General features: G+C 40.8%; 1 protein-coding gene across 3 annotated transcripts in view; it reads left to right on the top strand.

The window, feature by feature from the left end:
- The first annotated feature begins 57 nt into the window (after positions 1 to 57).
- The window catches only part of mcoln3b (mucolipin TRP cation channel 3b), a 27,754-nt gene continuing 5,215 nt past the window's right edge, over positions 58 to 22,596 (top strand). The window contains exons 1-13 of one of the 3 annotated variants that reach the window (XM_047375163.1): positions 58 to 213; positions 6,747 to 6,913; positions 7,004 to 7,171; positions 7,483 to 7,636; positions 10,126 to 10,201; positions 10,309 to 10,405; positions 10,606 to 10,705; positions 10,827 to 10,939; positions 11,983 to 12,132; positions 12,249 to 12,350; positions 16,278 to 16,400; positions 16,482 to 16,688; positions 16,792 to 16,916. In XM_047375163.1, the coding sequence (XP_047231119.1) occupies positions 6,764 to 6,913; positions 7,004 to 7,171; positions 7,483 to 7,636; positions 10,126 to 10,201; positions 10,309 to 10,405; positions 10,606 to 10,705; positions 10,827 to 10,939; positions 11,983 to 12,132; positions 12,249 to 12,350; positions 16,278 to 16,400; positions 16,482 to 16,688; positions 16,792 to 16,916 (1,565 nt within the window). In that variant the 5' untranslated portion in view covers positions 58 to 213; positions 6,747 to 6,763. Of the gene's footprint in view, positions 214 to 6,672; positions 6,914 to 7,003; positions 7,172 to 7,451; positions 7,637 to 10,125; positions 10,202 to 10,308; positions 10,406 to 10,605; positions 10,706 to 10,826; positions 10,940 to 11,982; positions 12,133 to 12,248; positions 12,351 to 16,277; positions 16,401 to 16,481; positions 16,689 to 16,791; positions 16,917 to 22,596 lie in introns of those variants that run through there. The other 2 variants (XM_047375162.1, XM_047375164.1) reach the window with 2 other exon arrangements.

Here is a 22,596-nt window from a genome sequence, read left to right as displayed (position 1 = left end):
TTTTGCAGTGACGTAAACCAACGTTATAAACTTACCTTGGCAGCTTGAATTTATTGTCTTAAATGTTTAGTCGGCTGTAACCTTTTCAATCATGACCCTCACACCGAACCAGACATTTGCGTAATTTATTATCATTATAACAAAGATTAGTCAAAGTTCGTGCTGTAAACTGCAGCGGGTGCTTGAGAAACATTGACTAAGTGGAGAAAGTTGGTAAGTAAACGATTTATTGCTTATGTTTTGGTCTATTACATGTATCCTCTCTTCTTGTACGCTTATTTTTACGCGACAAAATAATGTACTGGCGGTAGAACTTGTCCAGGTCTCTGATCGGACACTATAATGAATTATTCATATTCAGTTCAGATGCACCTGATCTCCTGTCCTACTTGATAAATAGTTCTTCTTTCATTCCGTATGAGCGTATCAGAGTAATTTAGAACTTCGGATTGATTTTGTTGTTTTCAAACTCTTTCCCTGTTCTCCTGAGAAGCGAACTTATTTCCTGGTTCAAGCGCCTTGCGACAGTATTCACATCGCTTGAACTTTTTCACATTTAGTTATGCTACACTCACAAACTTTAGTGTACCGTAATTTATTGGGATTTTATACAACAACTTAAAATAGTTAACAATTAAGAGGTGAAAGGAAAATGATAAAATTAGAAAAATGAGGCGGGTGAGTGTTTACACTGATGCCCTTAAATAAATTCCAGTGCATTAATTGCCTTCAGAAGTAACCTAACTAGTATATACTATATTAGTAGATTCATCCAATTTTCATGGCTTTAAATACATTTTCAATTTGATTTAGACCTAAATGGGCCATTTTAAAAGAGCAATATATTTTTGTTGTAAATGTCTTGTTGGAGGATGAACCTTCACTGCAGTTTTGAGTATTTGTAACTTCTGTCAGGTTTTCTATTTTACCATCAAATATGACCTACTTCCTTGTGCCTGATGAAGAAAATAATTCCCATTGTATGACACTGCCACTACCATGTTTCACTGTGCAGTGTTGTTTCACACATAGCATTTTACTTCTAGGCCAAAAACTTCAGTTTTGTTTACATTTTAACAGAGAACTTTCATCTTCGTGCTTTCTGTGTGTCCTTCATGGCTTGTTACAAACGGAAACAGCAACTTCTTAGGAATTTCTTTCAATGATGACTTTCCTGTTGTCACTCTTCCATAACAAATACCATTGACAGCTTCTCCCACCACATCTGTGGATTTCTGCAGTTCCTCCAGAGTTACCATGGACCTCTTGGCTGCTACTCTGATTAATCCTGTACTTGAATGGCTTCTCAATTTAGATGATCGGCCAAGGTTTGATAGGTTTACAGTGTGTAATCCTCTTTCTATTTTCAAATGACAGTTTCAACAGCTCTGAGGGAACATGATGCTGTTTGTTCACTAATGTTCTCTAACAAACCTACACTAATATCAAATTACACACTATTGGACTATTTCGACTTTTAACAAATTAAATGATTTCTAAAGTTGATGCCTACACATTCTCTTCCAATTTACATTCATAATAAAGTGCTTTGTGTTGGGGCTGTTGGTAGCAGTGTTGCCTTGCAGCAAGAAGGTCCTGGGTTTGACTTTCTCCAGGTACTCCGGCTTCCTCCCACAGTCCAAAAACAGGACTGTTAGGTTCGTTAGTCTCTCACTTGCCCTTAGGTGTGAATGGATGTTTGCATGGTTGTTTGCCCTGTGTGTCTCTATGTTGCCCTGCGATGGACTGGTGACCTGTCTAGGATGTAACCCACCTCTCGCCCATAGACTGCTGGAGATAGGCTCCAGCTCCCCCGCGAACCTGTACAAAAGATGTGGGTACAGAAAATGGATGTATGATTATGTTGGTCTCTCACATAAAATGCATTAAATTATATGGTTGTAACATGTAAAAAGGTTCAAGGGGTACAAAACCTTTTTTAAGGCACTTTGTGCTGATTTAATGGCCTGTAAAACATTTACAAATAAAAATGAGACAGTATTACACTTAGGGCTGCGCAATGTTGGGAAAACGTGAAATTTAGATGATTTAGTAAATATAGATGATAATGTAATTGACTCCAATTAATCCACATTTTCAGCACACTTTTTTATCATCACAATTACCCCACATCTTTCCCTGAGCTTTAGCATCTAGGTCAATTCAATTCAGTTTTATTTATATAGCGCCAATTCACAACAAATGTTGTCTCAAGGCACTTCACAACAGTCAGGTACATACATTCCAATTAATCCTAACCATTGAACAGTGCAGTCAAAGTTAGTTATTTATTCAAATTGGATAAAAAGTTTTTCTATCTAAGGAAACCCAGCAGATTGCATCCAGTCAGTGACTTGTAGCATTCACTCCTCCCGGATGAGCATGTAGAGACAGTGGACAGTCACTGGCGTTGACTTTGCAGCAATCCCTCATACTGAGCAAGCATGTAGAGACAGTGGAGAGGAAAAACTCCCTTTTAACAGGAAGAAACCTCCAGCAGAACCAGGCTCAGTGTGAGCGGCCATCTGCCACGACCGACTGGGGGTTTGAGAGAACAGAGCAAAGACACAAAGAGAACAAAGAAGCACTGATCCAGGAGTTCTTTCTATGGGAAGGAAAAGTCAATGTTAATGGATGTAGCTCCTTTAGCCGTTTCACCTAGAAAGAAAGAACAGATAAACTCTGAGCCAGTTTTCAAGGTTAGAGTCTGAAAGAGAGCACATAGAGTTTGTTACAGTTAAGCTCAGTCAATCACCATGTCTAGAAGAGAGAAAGGGTTAAACACTAAAAGACAGGGCCATGTGGATCATCGGTAGAGGGTGAGCATTAAATTGTTGCCAGCAGAAGCTTGGACGATGCCCCTCTCCAGAAAGGTGTCACAGGTAGACACAGAGCCAGGCCAGGTGGAGCTTCTAGGAAGAGAAAAGAAAGAACAAAGTTAAAAGCTGAAATAACAGCAAATAATGCAAAATTGGAGAGTAGTGTGAGAATGTAGCGAAGAGGGTGAAAGTGATCATTATGTCCTCCAGCAGCCTAAGCCTATAGCAGCATAACTACACAGATAGTTTCAGTTCAAATTATCTAGTTAAACGGCGCTTATTTACAACAATGTCGTCTCAAGGCACCCCACAAAGGGTCCCACCGATGGTCATTGTTATACTAAAAACCACAAGGATTGGGATACCTCCCTCTGTCAGACTGATTATAACCATTCTAAAAGAGAAGGGGTCATACAGGTAGCAGAAATGGAGGGTGTGTTTGCACCTCAACCATAACTGAGCCGGTTTAGGCTAAACTTGACTCCCCCTTACTCCAACCAACATGGAGGGAGGAAGTCTCCCTCCCTGATAACCTAAGCCGCTCTAACTATAAGCTTTATCAAAAAGGAAAGTTTTAAGCCCAGCCTTAAAAGTAGACAGGGTGTCCACCTGGTTCCACAGGAGAGGAGCCTGATAACTAAAGGATCTGCCTCCCATTCTACTTCTAGAGACTCTAGGAACCACCAGTAAACCTGCAGTCTGAGAACAAAGTGCTCTGTTAGGAACATATGGAACAATCAGATCTCTGATGTATGATGGAGCTAGATCATTAAGGGCTTTATATGTGAGGAGGAGAATTTTAAATTATATTCTGGATTTAACAGGGAGCCAATGAAGGAAAGCTAAAATAGGAGAAATATGATCTCTCTTTTTAATTTTCATCAGAACTCTTGCTGCAGCATTTTGAATCAGCTGAAGTCTTTTAACTGCATTTTGTGGACATCCTGATAGTAAAGAATTACAATAGTCCAGCCTTGAAGTAACAATGCATGGACTAGTTTTTCTGCGTCACTCCTAGATAGGATATTTCTAATTTTGGCAATGTTCTGGAGGTGAAAGAAGGAAATCCTAGAAACCTGTTTAATATGGGATTTAAATGACATGTCTTGGTCAAAAATAACACCAAGGTTTTTTACTTTATTACTGGAGGTCAATTTAATGCCATCCAGGTTAAGTGATTGACTAAGCAGTTTCTTTTTAAAGACTCTGGTCCAAAGACGACAACTTCTGTCTTGTCTGAATTTAGAAGCAAAACATTTAAAGTCATCCAAGTTTTTATATCTTCAAGACATGCTAGTAGTCTATCTAACTGGTTGGGTTCATCAGGATTTATGGATAAATAAAGCTGAGTATCATCAGCGTAAGAGTGAAAATCTATCCTAAGCTGCCTGATAATTTGACCTATTGGAAGCTTATATATAGTAAAGTGAATTGGCCCAAGTACTGAACCCTGTGGTACTCCACAATTAACCCTGGAGTTTAAAGATGATTTATCATTTACATGGACAAACTGGAATCTCTCAGACAAATAAGATTTAAACCAGCCTAGCGCTGTTCCCCTGAACCCTACAGCGTATTCCAGCCTTTTTAAGAGAATATTATGGTCGACTGTGTCAAATGCAGCACTGAGATCTAACAGAACCAGTACAGACACAAGTCCATTATCTGAGGCCATAAAAATATCATTAGTGACTTTCAGCAGAGCTGTTTCAGTGCTATGAAGCCTGACTGAAACTCTTCAAACAGGTCATTGTCGTGTAAATGCTCACACATTTGATTAGCAACTATTTTCTCAAGAATTTTAGATAAGAATGGAAGATTGGATATAGGTCTGTAATTTTTCAAGTCATCTCGATCAAGCGAAGGTTTCTTAAACAAAGGTTTAATTACAGCTACCTTAAAAGCCTGTGGTACATATCCATTTACTAAAGATAGATTAATCATATCTAAAATGGGGCTGGTAATCAGAGGGAACAGTTCCTTAAATAATTTGGTTGGGATTGGGTCTAACATACAAGTTGAAGGTTTAGATGAAGCTAATATTTCTGATAACTCAGGAAGCTTCACAGGATCAAAACAGTCGAAACACAAATCAGGTTCTGCAGTTATTTCCAATGTTGTCTCACTTGCTGAGGATGAAGTAATCATCTTTGGGAGTATGTCAAAGATTTTATTTTTAATAGAATCAATTTTATTTAAGAAGAATCCCATAAAGTCATGGCTGCTAAGAGCTAAGGGAATGGATGGCTCAACAGATCTATGACTCTGTGTAAGTTTAGCAACTGTACTAAAGAGAAACCTAGGATTATTCTTGTTCTCTTCTATTAATGATGAGAAATAAGCTGTTCTGGCTTGGTGAAGTGTCTTTTTATACAACAGTAGGCTATTTTTCCAGATTAAGTAGGAATCCTCTAGGTGTGTAGAGTGCCATTTTCTCTCCAATTTTCTAACATTGTGCTTTAAAGTACGCAGCTCTGAATTAAACCATGGAGATAGCCTCCTATAAATAATTACCTTCTTTTTCACGGGGGCTGCATTGTCTAATGCATCATGCAATGATAAATAAACACTATGAACAAAAGAATCAATTTGTGAAGGGGCAGAAACAGAATTATTGCCCTCGACTGTGATTTTCAGTGATGAGGAAATTAAAACTGGAACAGATTCTTTAAAGGTTGTTACAGCATCGCCTGATAATGATCTACTATGATGAAATTGTCTTTCAGGTGTGGAGTACTCGGTTAAAACTCAAAGGTCATTAAGAAATGGTCAGACAGGACAGGGTTATGAGAAAATATTGTTATGTCTTTACACTCAATGCCATATGTCAGCACAAGGTCCTGAGAATGAAGATAAAGGTGGGTAGGTTTGTTTTGAGCAAAGCCAATTAAGTCTAAGATAGCATTAAACGCTATATTTAGCGTTCACTTTCAGCGTCAACATGAATGTTAAAATCCCCCACTATAATAACTTTATCTGTATTTAACACTAAATCAGATAAAAGATCTGAAAACTGATCTAAAAATTGAGAGTAAGGGCCTGGTGGACGGTACAAAACAACAAACAGAAGTGGTTTTAGTGCTTTGCAATGTGGATGAGGAAAACTAAGGATTAAATATTCAAAAGAGTTGTAGCTATTGATTGGTCTGGGACTAGTCAATAAATCGGACTGAAAGATGGTTGCTACTCCTCCTCCTCGCCCAATATTTCGAGGAATGTGAAAATTTAAATAATTAGTAGGAGTTGACTCATTTATAGTAACATAATCCTCTTGCTGCAGCCAGGTTTCTGTGAGGCAAAATAAATCAATCTGATTGTCACAAATCAGGTCACTAACTAGTAAAGTCTTTGAAGAGAGAGATCTTATGTTCAGTAGGCCACATTTAATTGTTTTCTTTTTCTTTTTGGATCTTAGTTGTGTTTACTTTTATGAGATTTTCCTGATTTCCTCCTTTTAGATTATTTTTTAATCTATTCAATTTTGGCACTAAAATCAAAATAAGTTGTGGGCATAAAATACATTGAAACTTAATCTAACTGGCTAAATAGGTTATTGACAAGCAGGGTTTCAAAGAATGTAACCTGATAAATTATTGTCGAACAAATAATTAATCCAACGATTTCTTTGTCAGTGCAATGTTTTACTTATTAAAATTGCGATGACAATTCTGATTCAATATATTGCGCTGCTCTAAAACTCAATGGCTGTCTTCTGTTTCACTTTGTTTCTTACCTGGGCTGACAGTTTGCCTCGCAATATTTGTTACAGTCAACTATAAATAGAACGTTTATTGCTTATTTGATACATTTTTAAGGCACTTCAGTTTACCACCTTTGCTTTGGTATAAATCAGAAAAATTCTAGACATGGAGGAGTCCAGTGATACTTATGGCATTTATGACCCCAACAATCCCATTTCTTGGGAAGACCACCAGCCTCAGAGCATGGAGGAGAGAGTTGAGGAGAGAGTTGAATGCCTCAGAAGGAAGATCAAGTACTACTTCATGAATCCGTGTGAGAAATACCACGCACGAGGACGAAAACCTTGGAAACTCATGCTGCAGATTGTCAAAATTGCAATAATTACCATCCAGGTTTGTAGCTGTCTCAGATGCAATCAGAAGAATTGCACTTCTGTAAATTTTTTCACAAACCTCATCTGAAGCAATTTTTGGGAATTGCAGCTGGTATCTTTTGGACTGAGCAACCAGATGGTTGTTACCTTCAAGGAAGAAAATCTGATGACGTTCAAGCACCTTTTTCTGAAAGACTATGCTGATGGAGACATGGATACTTACGCCGTTTACAGACAAGCTGACGTCTATGATCACATTGAATACATTATTTTACAGGTGAGAGATTTTTATTGTTCAGAAGAAAAATCTTGTGACATCGCTGATATTTTGCTTTTTGTTTGCTGTTAATTATTGATAGAATTTTACTACTCCAGAGCCCTATATAACATGAAAGCCTGATGATTGTATGTCCTCATGGGAGTGGACTTCGTTCACCCACCCTTCAGTTTTTCATGGATTATGAATGTGTTCTGTCAAAGAGTGGCTCATCTAGTCTGCTGAGTCGCTTCTCTACCATGCTTGTACCTTTATTATCCTCCCAACTGTTGTCAAACAGATGTGAATCGTTTACAATTGTCCGTTTCCAGTATGGGCTTCTGCACAACAACACTGTAGGGAATCATGAATATGAGAAAAATGGCACTACCTACACCCCGCTGTTACTGTGTCAGGAGTTCTACAGGAACGGTAGCATCTACTCTGGAACTGAGACCGTTGAAATTGATGCTCACGTGGAGACCGGTAAGCATTTTTATTGCTACAACCAATGATTATTGACTCTATTTAAATTTAACATAACTTTGCAATGACTCCATGGTTAATTGCTGCAAGTTTGTTAGCACTGTTACCACTCAATGGCTGCCAAAGACAGGCCCATTTATCTTCAAGGATGAAGCAGGTATAAAAGATGGATGGATAAATTTACAATACTGAAGGTAAAAAAAAAAAAAAATCTTAAATTGAATTGTGACTTTTTTAACTGTGTTACTGAAAAAATGAATAAGCTCTAGATTATGAAAGTGTGTATGAAATCACAAATGTATCATGAAAATAGATTAATTAAACCATAGGAAACACATTCAGCATTTCTTGCTTCCTATTTATGGGTCCATCTCGGTAAATTAGAACAAGATTTGGAAGTTTATTATTTGAGTAATTGAATTTGAAAAGTGAAACTCATAGGTTAATTAAACAAAGGAATCTATAAAATCTTTCTTTCTGATATGTCTGATGACTGTGGCTTACAGCTGAGGAAAAAAAATGTTTTTCAGAAAATCTGAATATTGAATAGACCACAGAGTGAAAGCCAAGACTGCTGTCTTCACTGATAGTCATTGACACCATTTGCAAGAAAGGTAGGCCACAACAATTAGCGACAAAAGAAGCTGGCTGCTCAGAATTCTACATGCAAAATCATAATTATCAAGTTGAGTGGAGGGAAAAAGTGTGATGGAAACAAAGGAATAACCACAGCTGAGAGTCAATTGTGTGACTGTGGCTTGAGTCAGTGCTTCAAAAGCCACCCCACTAAGGCATATCCAGGAAGTTTTAGATGCTTCCCTATCCTGACAAGCATAATGGAGATGCTTTGGAGTGTTGTCTTGGGAGTATAGAAGAAGAGAGACACTAGAGCCAACAATGCAGATAAGCTGGGGACTCATATACAAGCAACCTGGGCTTCCTTACAACATCAGCAGTGACGCATTTTTTTGTCTGTACACTGAGAACATGTGAAACGCTGCATGCACAAACTTGGCCAATAAAGCAGTTTCTGATTATTTATTGGTCTTTTTCCTATTCAAAAACAGAATTATGTTTTTTTTCATTAGCTGTGAGCAGTAATTATCAAAATTAACACAAATAAATGCTTGAGATATATGAGTCTGTGTGTAATAAATCTGTATATGTGTTTTGCTTTTTAAAACTAATAGTGGAAATAAACGTTTTGTGATGATGCACCTGCATTCCAGTAGAAGGAATAATTGGGGTTTTCATTCCATGTAAATTGTCAAAACATTTCTAAAGGGCCCGTCTTACACAATGTTTTGCACAGACATTGTTACTAGTAACAACTAATCCAAACAAAAAGGGCTGAGGTTTTACATAACCTTTAGTGGTTCCTGCATATACAGACAGTTCCTGCTTAACAGTTTTGCTTTATCAGGAGCTTTTTGTTTTGCTGGTGGGAAGAAAGTGCACTCCACAAGAGAAGGAAGAAATACTGTGCTTCTGCAAAGTACGTTATTTCCAAAAGTATTTGTCTAGTTTTACATTTACATGAACTTTGATGGACCCACTGTTGTCAGCAATAGCAACTTTAACTAATCTGTAAACATCTTCTGCAAGGTTCAGGAGTGTGTTCATAGTTAGATGAGAAAACCAGAATTGCAGCCTCCACTCTAATTCCCCCCAAAGGTGTTCAAAAAGCTCGAGGTCAGGACTCTGTGCAGGCCAGTCAAGTTTCTCCACACCAAACTTTATAATCCTGCAGCCATGGAATTGGTTGTAATACCGGATTTCATTGATTTGGTGGTGTGACCCAATACGTTTGGCAACATAGTGTATTTATTTGAGGTTAAATAAATACTGGAAGTTTATTTAACCTTAAAAAGCGTTCAGTAGGTTGCCTTTCTTGGGAAGGCCAGTTATGTTTATACACAATAAATAGCCTTATTTGGACACTAGAGTAACTTGTAATACAAGTTTATCTCACTGAACTATTTTTACTAAGCTGATTCAAAAAATGCTTAAAATTGGTCGTCACAGGCACCACAAATCTCAGGAAATGAAACTGAAGAATTACCCTTTGTACTTATGATAAATACATAACAAAAGTTGCCTTATTAATCAGTGTGAAGAAATCTTAAAAAAGATCTTGCCTGACTGTTTTTAAAAACAAAAAAAAACATCTACTCTATTTTACCTCCAGCTGTTTGAGTGGTGAGTCTGGGCATCATACTTGAACAAAGAAAGCCCGGCCTTTGTCATTAAAGCTACACCTCTTAAAGACAGATTTGTCAGAGTATGTACAGAGAAAAAGAAGAACAAAGCTGACTTATTTGCACATTGGACGATCGATTAAGTCTGCTGATATGTTTCAGATGAATGCATCATTCCTAACATAATTGTTCGACAATGTAGAAAATAGCAACAATAAAGAACTCCAATGGATTACACTGTGTACTGAGAAAGAAACTTAATTCTGTTTGTTTCTCCCCTGTCTGTAACAGAATGCCTTGAACTCTATTCAGTTGCTCCCCAGTTGCAGCGTGACATGCTTCAGAACTTTGAACTACATTTTAAAAGGTTTTTTTTTTTTTTTATATTCATGTGTCTTTTATCTAAAAAACAAATCTCCCCTGTTAAATTTAGTTTTTTGTTCTGTGGGCTCATGTCTCTGTTCTCTCTCCCAGGCTGCTCTCTGTGAAGATCACATTTGTTGTCAAGGCCATCAATTTGCAAACCGTGAGATATCGAGAGCTTCCTGACTGCTATGACTTCGCTGTCATTGTATGTCACCTAACTTGTCTTTTTTTTCCTCAGTAAACAGAATTGGTTGGCATTGGTAACACTGAAAGCTGACTTTATGAACATTATAATACCCAGATAGAGTTTAAAGAGACTGTATGTTTCTCTCTTGGGTTTATTTAAAGATTGTAACTTTATAAAATTACCTGTCATCTTACTGAGAAACGTCTGTGGCTTCACAGATCACTTTCAACAATCAAGCCCACAGTGGCAGAATGAAAGTCGACCTGGAAACAGATGTGGAGATCAATGAATGCAAAGACTGGAAAGTAACTGGAGTCTGTAAGTTCATCAAACCTGTATGAGTTCACACTAGTCAATGTGCATGTCCTGAAAAATGAGACTAAAAGACATATATATATATATATATATATTTTTTTTTTTTTCCATTTAATTTCTTCAGCTGCAAGAAAGATGTACCTGATCGTGATATTCGACTGCATCATCGGGATAACCTGCATCACCTCCTTTGCACTCTGCACACGCTCAGTAATAAAAGGGATTCTGCTGTTGTTTGTGAGTAAAACAAATTTAACTAGACCATGTAGTGGTAGAAATGTGCAGCAGCTATTTTAATTCAGATCCTGTCCATTCACGCCTGAATATAATTAATAGAGATTTGTCAATCAGGCTTTTACTGGCCAGTAACAATTTCTGGGTTTCTTTAAGGAGGTTTGCAAGCTTCCCCTTGTCCTCTGAGTTTAATGATGGCCATTAAGGCTTCTTCCTCTCTGTGCCCTGACCTAATTTTCTGAGACACTGAATTTTGGGTTTCCATTATCTGTTCGCCCTAATCCTCAAAATTACAAGAAACAAAGGGTTGAAATATTTCACTCCACGTGTATTGAATCCATTTATGAGTTTCACTTTCTGAAATAAGTGACTTTTTACAATACCCGAATTTTTGGAGATGTACCTGTACGTGTCATATTACTTCTGCTGAGAATTATCCAAGTTAGTTGAAAGGAGAAAAAAAATGCAAGAAATTATTTAAATCCAGCAGGTTACTAATTTAGCAAAAAAAACAATTGAAAATTTAAATGTGAGGTTGTATCGAACGGTTGGGGGAGTTATTTGGTATACAATGGGTTTCTTAAGGCTAATCAAGAGCTTTTAAACTGGTTATTATTAGTCAGCATTATTCAAAGTCTTTCCGATGAAATATGTGTAAAAGATAAGCAGGAAAATATAAAAGGAATGGATGGTGCTTCTTGCAGATAATTAAAAACTGAAGTGAATTTAGCCTCTGTTGCCTCTGATCTATCCAGGGTCAAACATTTCTCATAACACTTAAAACTGACTTCATTTTCATACTTGTTTAACTTAAGAGTCTCAAAGGTAAATAGGATTATTTTACGCCACACATGAGCTGTCTGGTTTTAATGTAATTGTGTGGGAATGACCTATTATTTCCTGAGCTTGACAGCCTTCTTGGTGCTTTCTGTGTTTTGACTCGTGTGGATTTCTCATGCTGTATTGTTTGTAATGCGTTTAAAAGTAGCCACCTTGTAAAATACTGTAGAGCTTAGTAAAGAAAAATCTTTTTTTGTTGTAAACAGGAGTACATCCACCACTGCAAAACGCACTCTGGTAAAAACGTGCCTTGGTCAGACAAGTTGGAGTTTGTGAACGGCTGGTATATCCTGATCATTGTCAGCGACACCCTAACCATTATAGGCTCCATTCTCAAGATTGAAATTCAGTCCAAGGTAATAAGGACTTCTTTAAAAATAAACAGACTAACGTTTTCTTCATAATCCTGAGACCAATCAGAACTTTCTGTATGTTGAGGTATGCAGGGTTATCTATTCCACCTTTCTTACAGGTCCTTACGAGCTATGATGTGTGCAGCATCTTCCTCGGCACAGGCACCATGTTTGTTTGGATTGGCGTCATCCGCTACATGGGCTACTTCAAGAAATATAATGTAAGTGTAGCACTTCAAAATAAGTCTAATATATTCAAGATTTACCCTCTTAGTAATCCCTTTAGTATATTTCAATAATTACATAATGAATCATAATTATACAATAACTAACTAAATATCTAAACCTATCAAAAACTCTAGTAAAGTCTCTCCCTTGGACATTTAAACAAGCTATTGCACATACAGGGGTTGGACAATGAAACTGAAACACATGTCATGTTAGTGTGGGAGGTTTCATGGCTAAATTGGACCAGCCTGGTAGCCAGTCTTCATTGATTGCACATTGCACCAGTAAGAGCAGAGTGTGAAGGTTCAATTAGCAGGGTAAGAGCACAGTTTTGCTCAAAATATTGAAATGCACACAACATTATGGGTGACATACCAGAGTTCAAAAGAGGACAAATTGTTGGTGCACGTCTTGCTGGCGCATCTGTGACCAAGACAGCAAGTCTTTGTGATGTATCAAGAGCCACGGTATCCAGGGTAATGTCAGCATACCACCAAGAAGGACGAACCACATCCAACAGGATTAACTGTGGACGCAAGAGGAAGCTGTCTGAAAGGAATGTTCGGGTGCTAACCCGGATTGTATCCAAAAAACATAAAACCACGGCTGCCCAAATCACGGCAGAATTAAATGTGCACCTCAACTCTCCTGTTTCCACCAGAACTGTCCGTCAGAAGCTCCACAGGGTCAATATACACGGCCGGGCTGCTATAGCCAAACCTTTGGTCACTCATGCCAATGCCAAACGTCAGTTTTAATGGTGCAAGGAGCGCAAATCTTGGGCTGTGGACAATGTGAAACATGTATTGTTCTCTGATGAGTTCACCTTTAATGTTTTCCCCACATCCGGGAGAGTTACGGTGTGGAGAAGCCCCAAAGAAACGTACCACCCAGACTGTTGCATGCCCAGAGTGAAGCATGGGGGTGGATCAGTGATGGTTTGGGCTGCCATATCATGACATTCCCTTGGCCCAATACTTGTGCTAGATGGGCGCGTCACTGCCAAGGACTACCGAACCATTCTTGAGGACCATGTGCATCCAATGGTTCAAACATTGTATCCTGAAGGCGGTGCCGTGTATCAGGATGACAATGCACCAATACACACAGCAAGACTGGTGAAAGATTGGTTTGATGAACATGAAAGTGAAGTTGAACATCTCCCATGGCCTGCATAGTCACCAGATCTAAATATTATTGAGCCACTTTGGGGTGTTTTGGAGGAGCGAGTCAGGAAACGTTTTCCTCCACCAGTATCACGTAGTGACCTGGCCACTATCCTGCAAGAAGAATGGCTTAAAATCCCTCTGACCACTGTGCAGGACTTGTATATGTCATTCCCAAGATGAATTGACGCTGTATTGGCCGCAAAAGGAGGCCCTACACCATACTAATAAATTATTGTGGTCTAAAACCAGGTGTTTCAGTTTCATTGTTCAACCCCTGTATCTTGCATTTCTTTTACCTGTCTTAAATCTAAGGAAAGGTTTTGGAGAAAGCAGGAGAAATCAAAATAATTTAATTCAGGGTGAGCCACCTTGATCCATAAGCTCAGTTCGCCTCTGAACGGCCATGATAAAACTGATAAGATTACTTACTTCTGCTCAAAACCTGACTGTGTCACCTCTGGGAACCGAGTTTGGGCCTCACTAGATGTAGTTTCCATTTCCGGGGTCAGACACCGCCTAGCATTGAAGGTTCGGCACTTCCAAATTTCTGAACCAAGTTGGTAAAGGTACAAAAACTAGTCTTGCTAGATTTCAACTATACTGTAAGTTCCTGCAGGTAAAATAAAATGAATATTGGTGGAACTTCAAAGATTAGTTGGAAAATAAAAACATTACAGTAAAATCTGGACAGAATTCTAGTCACTTCTACACTGTAAAAACTGACAGCCCCCTTTGCACTAAATGCAGTTATTTTGTTATATATATATATATATATATTGTTTTGTTTTTTTACACAGAATTAAAGTTTGGGTGATTTCCAGTGTTTGACTTATAGCTTTAAATTGTCCTGCAAAAAAAAAAAACATTATCTTTGCAAATTTAAAAGTTGACTACACTCAGTTTTAAGGTGGCTTTTGAACTTTTGTTAAGAGACATACATTTTTTTTACAGTGAACATGGGGTCACTTCTTATAATAACTAACAAACAAACAAACAAAAATGCACAGAAGTAAAATTATTTTAAAAATGGCCAAAGAGGTGCTGACTAAAACCTTGATGAAATTTGATCATTAAAAAACAATATATTCATTTTGGAATTATTTCAACATAATCTAGTGTATGATATGACTTGAATGCACCTCAGTCCTTTCGGGGAGCTCGGCTGGACGCAACAGATATATCACAGATATATCATGTCATCAACTGATGGGCGGACCCACTTTAAATATATTCTGCAGTCCCTGTAACTACTCTTTAAATGATTATGGCTCATTTATTACACTAGCAGGATTCATTTGAATATGTCAAGAAATACTCTATGTATTTGAAGAGGTAGTTTTTGATCAGAACATCAGCTGCGGAAGAATAATATTAATATTTAAAATAATAGTAGGCAAGTGAGTATTTTGACCTTATCATAATTTTTAGGCATACTTTGTACCTCCGAGCTAAATATACTTGAATGCTTAACGGATTTAAGCATAGCAGGTGATGTGTATCTGTGTAATAAGGGAGGATGTGACCTAAGGAGGTTAACACTGTATATCAAGGTGTGCATAATTATTAAGCAGCTTCTTTGCTTTAGGCAAAATGGGTCAAAAAAAGAAATTTAACTGACTCTGAAAAGTCAAAAATTATCAAAAGTGTCTCAGAGGGATGCAGCACTCTTGAAATTGCTAAGGTACTGGGGCGTGATCACAGATCCATCGAACGGTTTTTTGCAAATAGTAGGAAGGAGGAAGTCTGCATCTTACAAAAAGACAATGGCTTTCATGCAGGACAACGCTCCATCACATGCAACCAAGCACTCCTCTGTGTGGCTAGCCAGTAAAGGCGTTAAAGATGAAAAACGTATGGCATGGCACCCTTCCTCACCTGACCTGAACGCTACTGAGAACTTGTCAGCAGTTTTTAAATGATTTTTAATGATTTACAGTGAAGAAAAAAGTAAACATTTCTGAACAGTGTCTGGAGGCTGTTGTTGCTGCAGTAACAAAACATCAACAGATAAAAAAAAAACTGACAGACTCCATGAATGGAATGCTTTTCACTGTTATTACAAAGACATTTTTAATGTCAGAAATGTTTGTCAGAAAGTTTAGTTGTTGTGTAGAATTCTCACTTAAATGAAAATAAAACAGTGACATGGCAAAATGTTTTTTTCATTTAGTTGCATAATTGTACACATATATTCTCCAAAGCAACCCAAAACCTTACTTTTACCTTATTAAACACTCCTGTTTAAGGTTTAATCATTTTTCGAATTAACTAAGAGGTCTTCAGTTTGTGATTAATAAAAACAATCCTCAAAAATAAGACTTTTAAGACCTAATAATTGGGCACACAGTGTATACTTAGGGAGGTTAAACTCAAAGATCTCTATGTGATAAATCTGTTATAGTTGGAGTGATGAATCTTTTTAAATCTATGATTAGTTTAGATTTAAATGAGCCTTCCTTATTTCCGATAGAAGGCAGTTTAACCTCCTTAAGCACCTAACACTTTTACTCATGTGTGAAAGGATGTACTGCTCCTGCCAGTGTACATAGAAATGTCTTCTTGAGGGACTTCCTCATAGTAAAATATGTTTGGGCTATGTAACGCACAACCAGATTACAGGATCCCAACAATATTTGTTCTTTGAAATTTAAAATGTATTTAGCAAGATTTGCAAAAAAAAAAAATTCACAAAGTAATCTTGAATCTTAACTTTCTTTGTAATAAATCGGATTTTCTTTTGGCCGTTTTTAGATTCTCATTCTGACACTCCGGGCAGCTTTTCCAAATGTTATCCGTTTCATCTGCTGTGCTGGAATTATATACATAAGCTACTGTTTTTGTGGCTGGATCGTGATTGGCCCATATCATGAAAAGGTAACACCACAGCAGCAGATATTTGGATGTAATATTTTACAGTTTTTTTCATTCTGACCTGATAATCTGACTTTTAATCAGTTCCGGACCTTAAACACCGTTTCCGAGTGTTTGTTCTCATTGGTCAACGGAGACGACATGTTTCCCACCTTTAAAGACATGAAGCAGAAGAGTAGCCTGGTGTGGATTTTCAGCAGAGTCTACCTCTATACCTTCGTGTCACTCTTCATCTACATGATCCTCAGTCTTTTCATCACAATAATCACCGACACATACTACACAGTCAAGGTAAGGGCAGCAAGAAGTGCAGTCTGCAACATACCCTATTGTATTAGAAGTTACTGCACAAAATAAATTACTGTATAAACACTTTTTGATTTGCCTCATTTAGCAGCAGCAGGAGAATGGAGTCCCGATATCAGACCTGCAGAAATTTCTCTCTGTGTGTAAAGATCTGCCAAATTCTGGAGTTTACAGACTTGAAAAGAGCAGCATCTTCAGCTGCTGCATCAACAGGTAGGATCAAATATTTATATTTCTGCATTTGTTCTTTTAATATGTATTTCAGTGATACATAAAAACAGAAGGTTTGCAATTATTTACTATTGATGCAGGGTTCCTACACATTTTTATGTCAAAATTCCTGACTTTCCTAGACTAAAATTTCTTGAGTTCCCAGTGTTCTAACATTAAAGATGAATTTATGGCTGATATTTGACTGCGGGCAGACTTTAAATATGAAACATGGAAAAACCAGAGACTGAAATAAAGGAATGAAAGAGGAAAAGGAAGGGTGGAACATACACTGCTCAAAAAAATAAAGGAAACACTCAAATAACACATCCTAGATCTGAATGAATAAAATATTCTCATTGAGTACTTGGTTCTACACAAAGCTGAATGTGCAGACAACAAAATCACACAAAAATCATCAATGGAAATCAATTTTATTAAGCAATGGAGGCCTGGATTTGGAGTCACACACAAGATTAAAGTGGAGAAACAGACTACAGACTGATCCAACGTTGATGTAATGTCCTTAAAACAAGTCAAAATGAGGCTCAGTATTGTGTGTGGCCTCCACGTGTCTGTATGACCTCCCTACAACACCTGGACATGCTCCTGATGAGACGGCGGATGGTCTCCTGAGGGATCTCCTCCCAGACCTGGACTAAAGCATCTGCCAACTCCTGGACAGTCTGTGGTGCAACGTGACGTTGGTGGATGGAGCGAGACATGATGTCCCAGATGTACTCAATCGGATTCAGGTGTGGGGAACAGGCGGGCCAGTCCATAGCTTCAACGTCTTCATCTTCCATCCACATGAGGTCTAGCATTGTCCTACATTAGGAGGAACCCAGGGCCTACCGCACCAGAATATGGTCTCACAAGGCGTCTGAGGATCTCATCTCGGCACCTAATTGCAGTCAGGCTACCTCTGGCGAGCACATGGAGGGCCATGCGGCCCTCCAAAGAAATGCCACCCCACACCATTACTGACCCACTGCCAAACCGGTCATGTTGAAGGATGTTGCAGGCAGCAGATCGCTCTCCATGGTGTCTCCAGACTGTCACGTCTGTCACATGTGCTCAGTATGAACCTGCTTTCATCTGTGAAGACCACAGGGCACCAGTGGCGAATTTGCCAATCCTGGTGTTCTCTGGCAAATGCCAAGTGTCCTGCACGGTGTTGGGCTGTAAGCACAACCCCCATTTGTGGACGTTGGGCCCTCATACCATCCTCATGGAGTCGGTTTCTAACCGTTTGTGCAGACACATGCACATTTGTGGCCTGCTGGAGGTCATTTTGCAGGGCTCTGGCAGTGCTCCTCCTGTTCCTCCTTGCACAAAGGTGGAGGTAGCGGTCCTGCTGCTGTGTTGTTGCCCTCCTACGGCCTCCTGCACGTCTCCTGGTGTACTGGCCTGTTTCCTGGTAGCGCCTTCAGGCTCTGGACACTACGCTAACAGACACAGCAAACCTTCTTGTCACAGCTTGCATTGATGTGCCATCCTGGATGAGCTGCACTACCAAAGCCACTTGTGTTGGGACCCACAGCCATGAGTTACAACAGGAAATGCGGTACAGACTTTTCTGGAACTTTCAAAATAAATTTCATTAACCTACTTCCAGCATAACTTAGGAATTGGGGGTAACAGCGAACTTCCCATGATGCCACTGTCCACATAAAACCCCCACTTCCCCCACAAGTCTTTCTCTTCCACGCCAGTGATCATCGGGATAGGAGGAGACAGCGTGCTAATGTCTCTGCTGGCAAACAGACAAACTCTTCAACTGGATCCAAGGGTGTCATACGATCCCACGATCATATGCACAAGTACTGATGAATTACTGTTGAAAGAATCCGGTATACATTCATAAAAAGGGGTAAATTAAGGTATAAGCATTGCTTACTTTCTCTCTGAGGCCTGCAGAAGCAAACTGTCCCAGAGAAGTCCCAGTAGAGAAGCTGTCTCTACAAGCTGAGTGAAGCGGTTTTCCCTGCCTGAGAGAAGGACAACAGGAGCCACATCACCATGGTTACGGTAACGTGCAGTTTGGCCGGCCGACAGAACAGCCGTCACCCTCCACAGCTAAGGAGGTCAGCGGTAGCTAATCGTTTAAAGACTCTGGACGTTTCTCCAAACTTCGCCGCCTTGGACAACGTTCCTCACCACAGTTCATGAGGTTAAGTGTTTGGGCAGAGAAATAGAAGGATTTAGATTGAAATGATCTAAACGTTTTTCATTTTATGAAGTTTGGTTTTGTTTGGGTTGAACTCCGCTATCTTGGTGCTAGCAGAATATCTGCAGCACACGTCTTCAGTTTTGTGTTCTTTGTCTGTGTGTTTTTAAAGTTAAGACAAACTTTATTTAAAGGGTGATTTTAAACAGAAGGTTGATCATAACGCGTCGTCTGCGCTCATGCATTTTTTAACCCTTTTATTGACGGTATTTTTAAAGGTGTGTGTTTGATTGTGTGCCGCAGATGGTCGCCTCGGCGTGTTGGTGCGCATTGTTTTGTTTTGTTTTTTGCTTTAAAACGGTCTTCTGTGATGGTAAACCCGGAGCTCTTTCACCAGAGAAGAACTCATGAACATCAGGGCTACTACACCAGAGGAGTTATTTCCAACATTTCTGCCTACTGCTCTGGAATATTTGGACATTCTGGTCAAAGGTTCCGCTCACCTTTGTTCATGCGGTGAAACGCCGGAAGAGAGGGAAACGGGCTGGGGTGCTGGTACGTCTTCGCCAGCGTGGACTACGAACACCGTTACCTGGAATATTTCTCTCTAACGTGCGCTCACTTCCCAACAAAATGGAGGAACTACAACTGTTGTTGGGGAAAAACAGGGACTTTTATTCATCGGCAGTTTTGTGCTTCACGGAGACGTGGCTGTGTGGATTAATACCGGACTCTGCGCTGCAGCTGGCAGGATTCCAGCTCTACAGAGCGGACAGAGACACGGAACTCTCCGGCAAAGAGAAAGGTGGAGGAATCTGTTTTTACCTCAACAGTGGTTGGTGCAACGACGTGACAGTGATTCAGCAGCACTGTTCTCCAGACCTGGAATCCTTCATCATAAACTGTAAGCCTTTCTATTCCCCCTGTGAGTTCGCTTCGTTCATCCTGGTCGGTGTTTACATCCCGCCGCAAGCTAACGTGCAGGTCGCACAGCGCATGCTCGCCGACCAGATACTGAGTGTGGAGCGGACCAACCCGGACTCCTTAGTAATCGTCGTTGGCGACTTTAACAAAGGTAATCTGACCCACGAACTCTCCAAATACAGACAGTTTATAAAATGTCCGACCAGAGAGGACAACATTCTGGATCACTGTTACACCACCATCAGAGACGCTTATCACGCCGTCCCACGTGCTGCACTGGGCCAATCCGACCACATCATGGTCCACCTGATTCCTGCATACAGGCAGAAACTTAAGCTCTGCAAACCTGTTGTGAGGACGACAAGGAAATGGAGCAGTGAGGCTGTGGAGAATCTCCAGGCGTGTTTAGGCTGTACAGACTGGGATGTGTTCAGGACTACTACCAACAGTCTGGACGAGTACACAGAGGCTGTGACTTCCTACATCAGCTTCTGTGAGGACAGCTGTGTACCATCATGCACCAGGGTGAGTTACAACAACGACAAACCCTGGTTCACAGCTAAACTCAGAAGGTTAAGACTGGATAAGGAAGAGGCCTTCAGGAGTGGGGACAAAGACATATACAGAGAGGCCAAGTACAAGTTTGGCAAGGCAGTGAAAGAGGCCAAACGACTGTACTCTGAGAAGCTCCAAAACCAGTTCTCAGCCAACGACTCTGCGTCTGTCTGGAAAGGGCTCAAGCAAATCACCAACTACAAGCCGAAAGCCCCCCACTCCATCAACGACCGACGCCTCGCCAACGACCTGAACGAGTTCTACTGCCGCTTTGAAAGACAAAGGGACAGTCCTGCAACCATCCCCCACAACGCCCCCCAACAGCTGCAGCCACAATCCACCACCCCCACCTCCCCAACCTCAAGAGGGGCCTTGGCACCTCCAACCCCCACCCTGAAGTTCCCCCCCACCAGCCCCCTACCCACGCCGAGGACGGCTCTTTCCATCCAGGAGAGGGACGTCAACAAACTCTTCAGGAGACAGAACCCCCGGAAAGCTGCTGGTCCGGATTCTGTCTCACCAGCCAGCCTGAAGCACTGCGCTGATCAGCTGTCTCCAGTCTTCACAGACATTTTTAACACCTCACTGGAGACATGTCATGTGCCAGCCTGCTTCAAGTCCTCCACCATCGTCCCTGTTCCCAAGAAGCTAAGGACCACAGGGCTTAATGACTTCAGACCCGTCGCCCTGACCTCTGTGGTGATGAAGTCCTTTGAGCGCCTTGTGCTCTCACACCTAAAAGACATCACCGACCCCCTCCTGGACCCCCTGCAGTTTGCCTACAGAGCCAACAGGTCTGTAGATGATGCAGTCAACCTAGCCCTTCACTTCATCCTCCGGCACCTGGACTCCACAGGAACCTATGCCAGGATCCTGTTTGTGGATTTCAGCTCTGCCTTCAACACCATCGTCCCAGTTCTGCTACAGGAGAAGCTCTCCCAGCTGAGTGTGCCCGACTCCACCTGCAGGTGGATCACTGACTTCCTGTCTGACAGGAAGCAGCGCGTGAGGCTGGGGAAGCACGTCTCTGACTCCCTGACCATCAGCACCGGTTCCCCCCAAGGCTGTGTTCTCTCTCCTCTGCTCTTCTCCCTGTACACCAACAGCTGCACCTCCAGTCACCAGTCTGTCAAGCTTCTGAAGTTTGCGGACGACACCACCCTGATCGGACTCATCTCTGATGGTGACGAGTCGGCGTACAGATGGGAGGTGGACCATCTGTTGGACTGGTGCAGCCAGAACAGCCTTGAGCTCAACGCTCTAAAGACAGTGGAGATGGTTGTGAACTTCAGGCAGAACCCAGCCCCACCTGCCCCCATCACCCTCTGTGACTCCACAATTGACACTGTGGAATCTTTCCGCTTCCTGGGAACCATCATCTCCCAGGATCTCAAGTGGGAGCCAAACATCAGCTCCCTCATCAAGAAAGCCCAGCAGAGGATGTTCTTCCTGCGGCAGCTGAAGAAATTCAACCTGCCAAAGACTATGATGGTGCACTTCTACACAGCCATCATTGAGTCCATCCTCACCTCCTCCATCACCATCTGGTACGCCGCTGCTACAGCCAAGGATAAGGGCAGGCTGCAGCGTGTCATTCGGTCTGCTGAGAAGGTGATTGGCTGCAGTCTACTGTCGCTCCAGGAACTGTACACCTCCAGGACCCTGAAGCGGGCAGGGAAGATTCTGGCTGATCCTTCCCACCCCGGTCACAGACTCTTTGAGACTCTCCCCTCTGGCAGGAGGCTGCGGTCCATCCGGACCAAAACCTCACGCCACAAGAACAGTTTTTTCCCATCTGCCACCAGCCTGGTTAACAAAGCCCGGAAACCACCCTGACACTCTCCCTTTCCCCCACACCCCCCCTTTTTTTGCTGACAGGACACCTGTAACCTGTAACTCTATGCGTTACATTAACGCTCAGCTTGGACTCCTGCTTACTTGCACAATGATCACCTGCACTGTTGTATTGCTCTTGCATCTTATACTGCTCTATATTTACTCTCACTCACTTAAAACTGTGCACATATATTCATA

The sequence above is a fragment of the Girardinichthys multiradiatus genome, chromosome 9, assembly GCF_021462225.1.
Source record: "Girardinichthys multiradiatus isolate DD_20200921_A chromosome 9, DD_fGirMul_XY1, whole genome shotgun sequence".
Classification (NCBI taxonomy): Eukaryota; Metazoa; Chordata; class Actinopteri; order Cyprinodontiformes; family Goodeidae; genus Girardinichthys; species Girardinichthys multiradiatus.
Note: the sequence above shows the minus strand (reverse complement) of the source record. Positions and strands in the feature narration are given on the sequence as shown.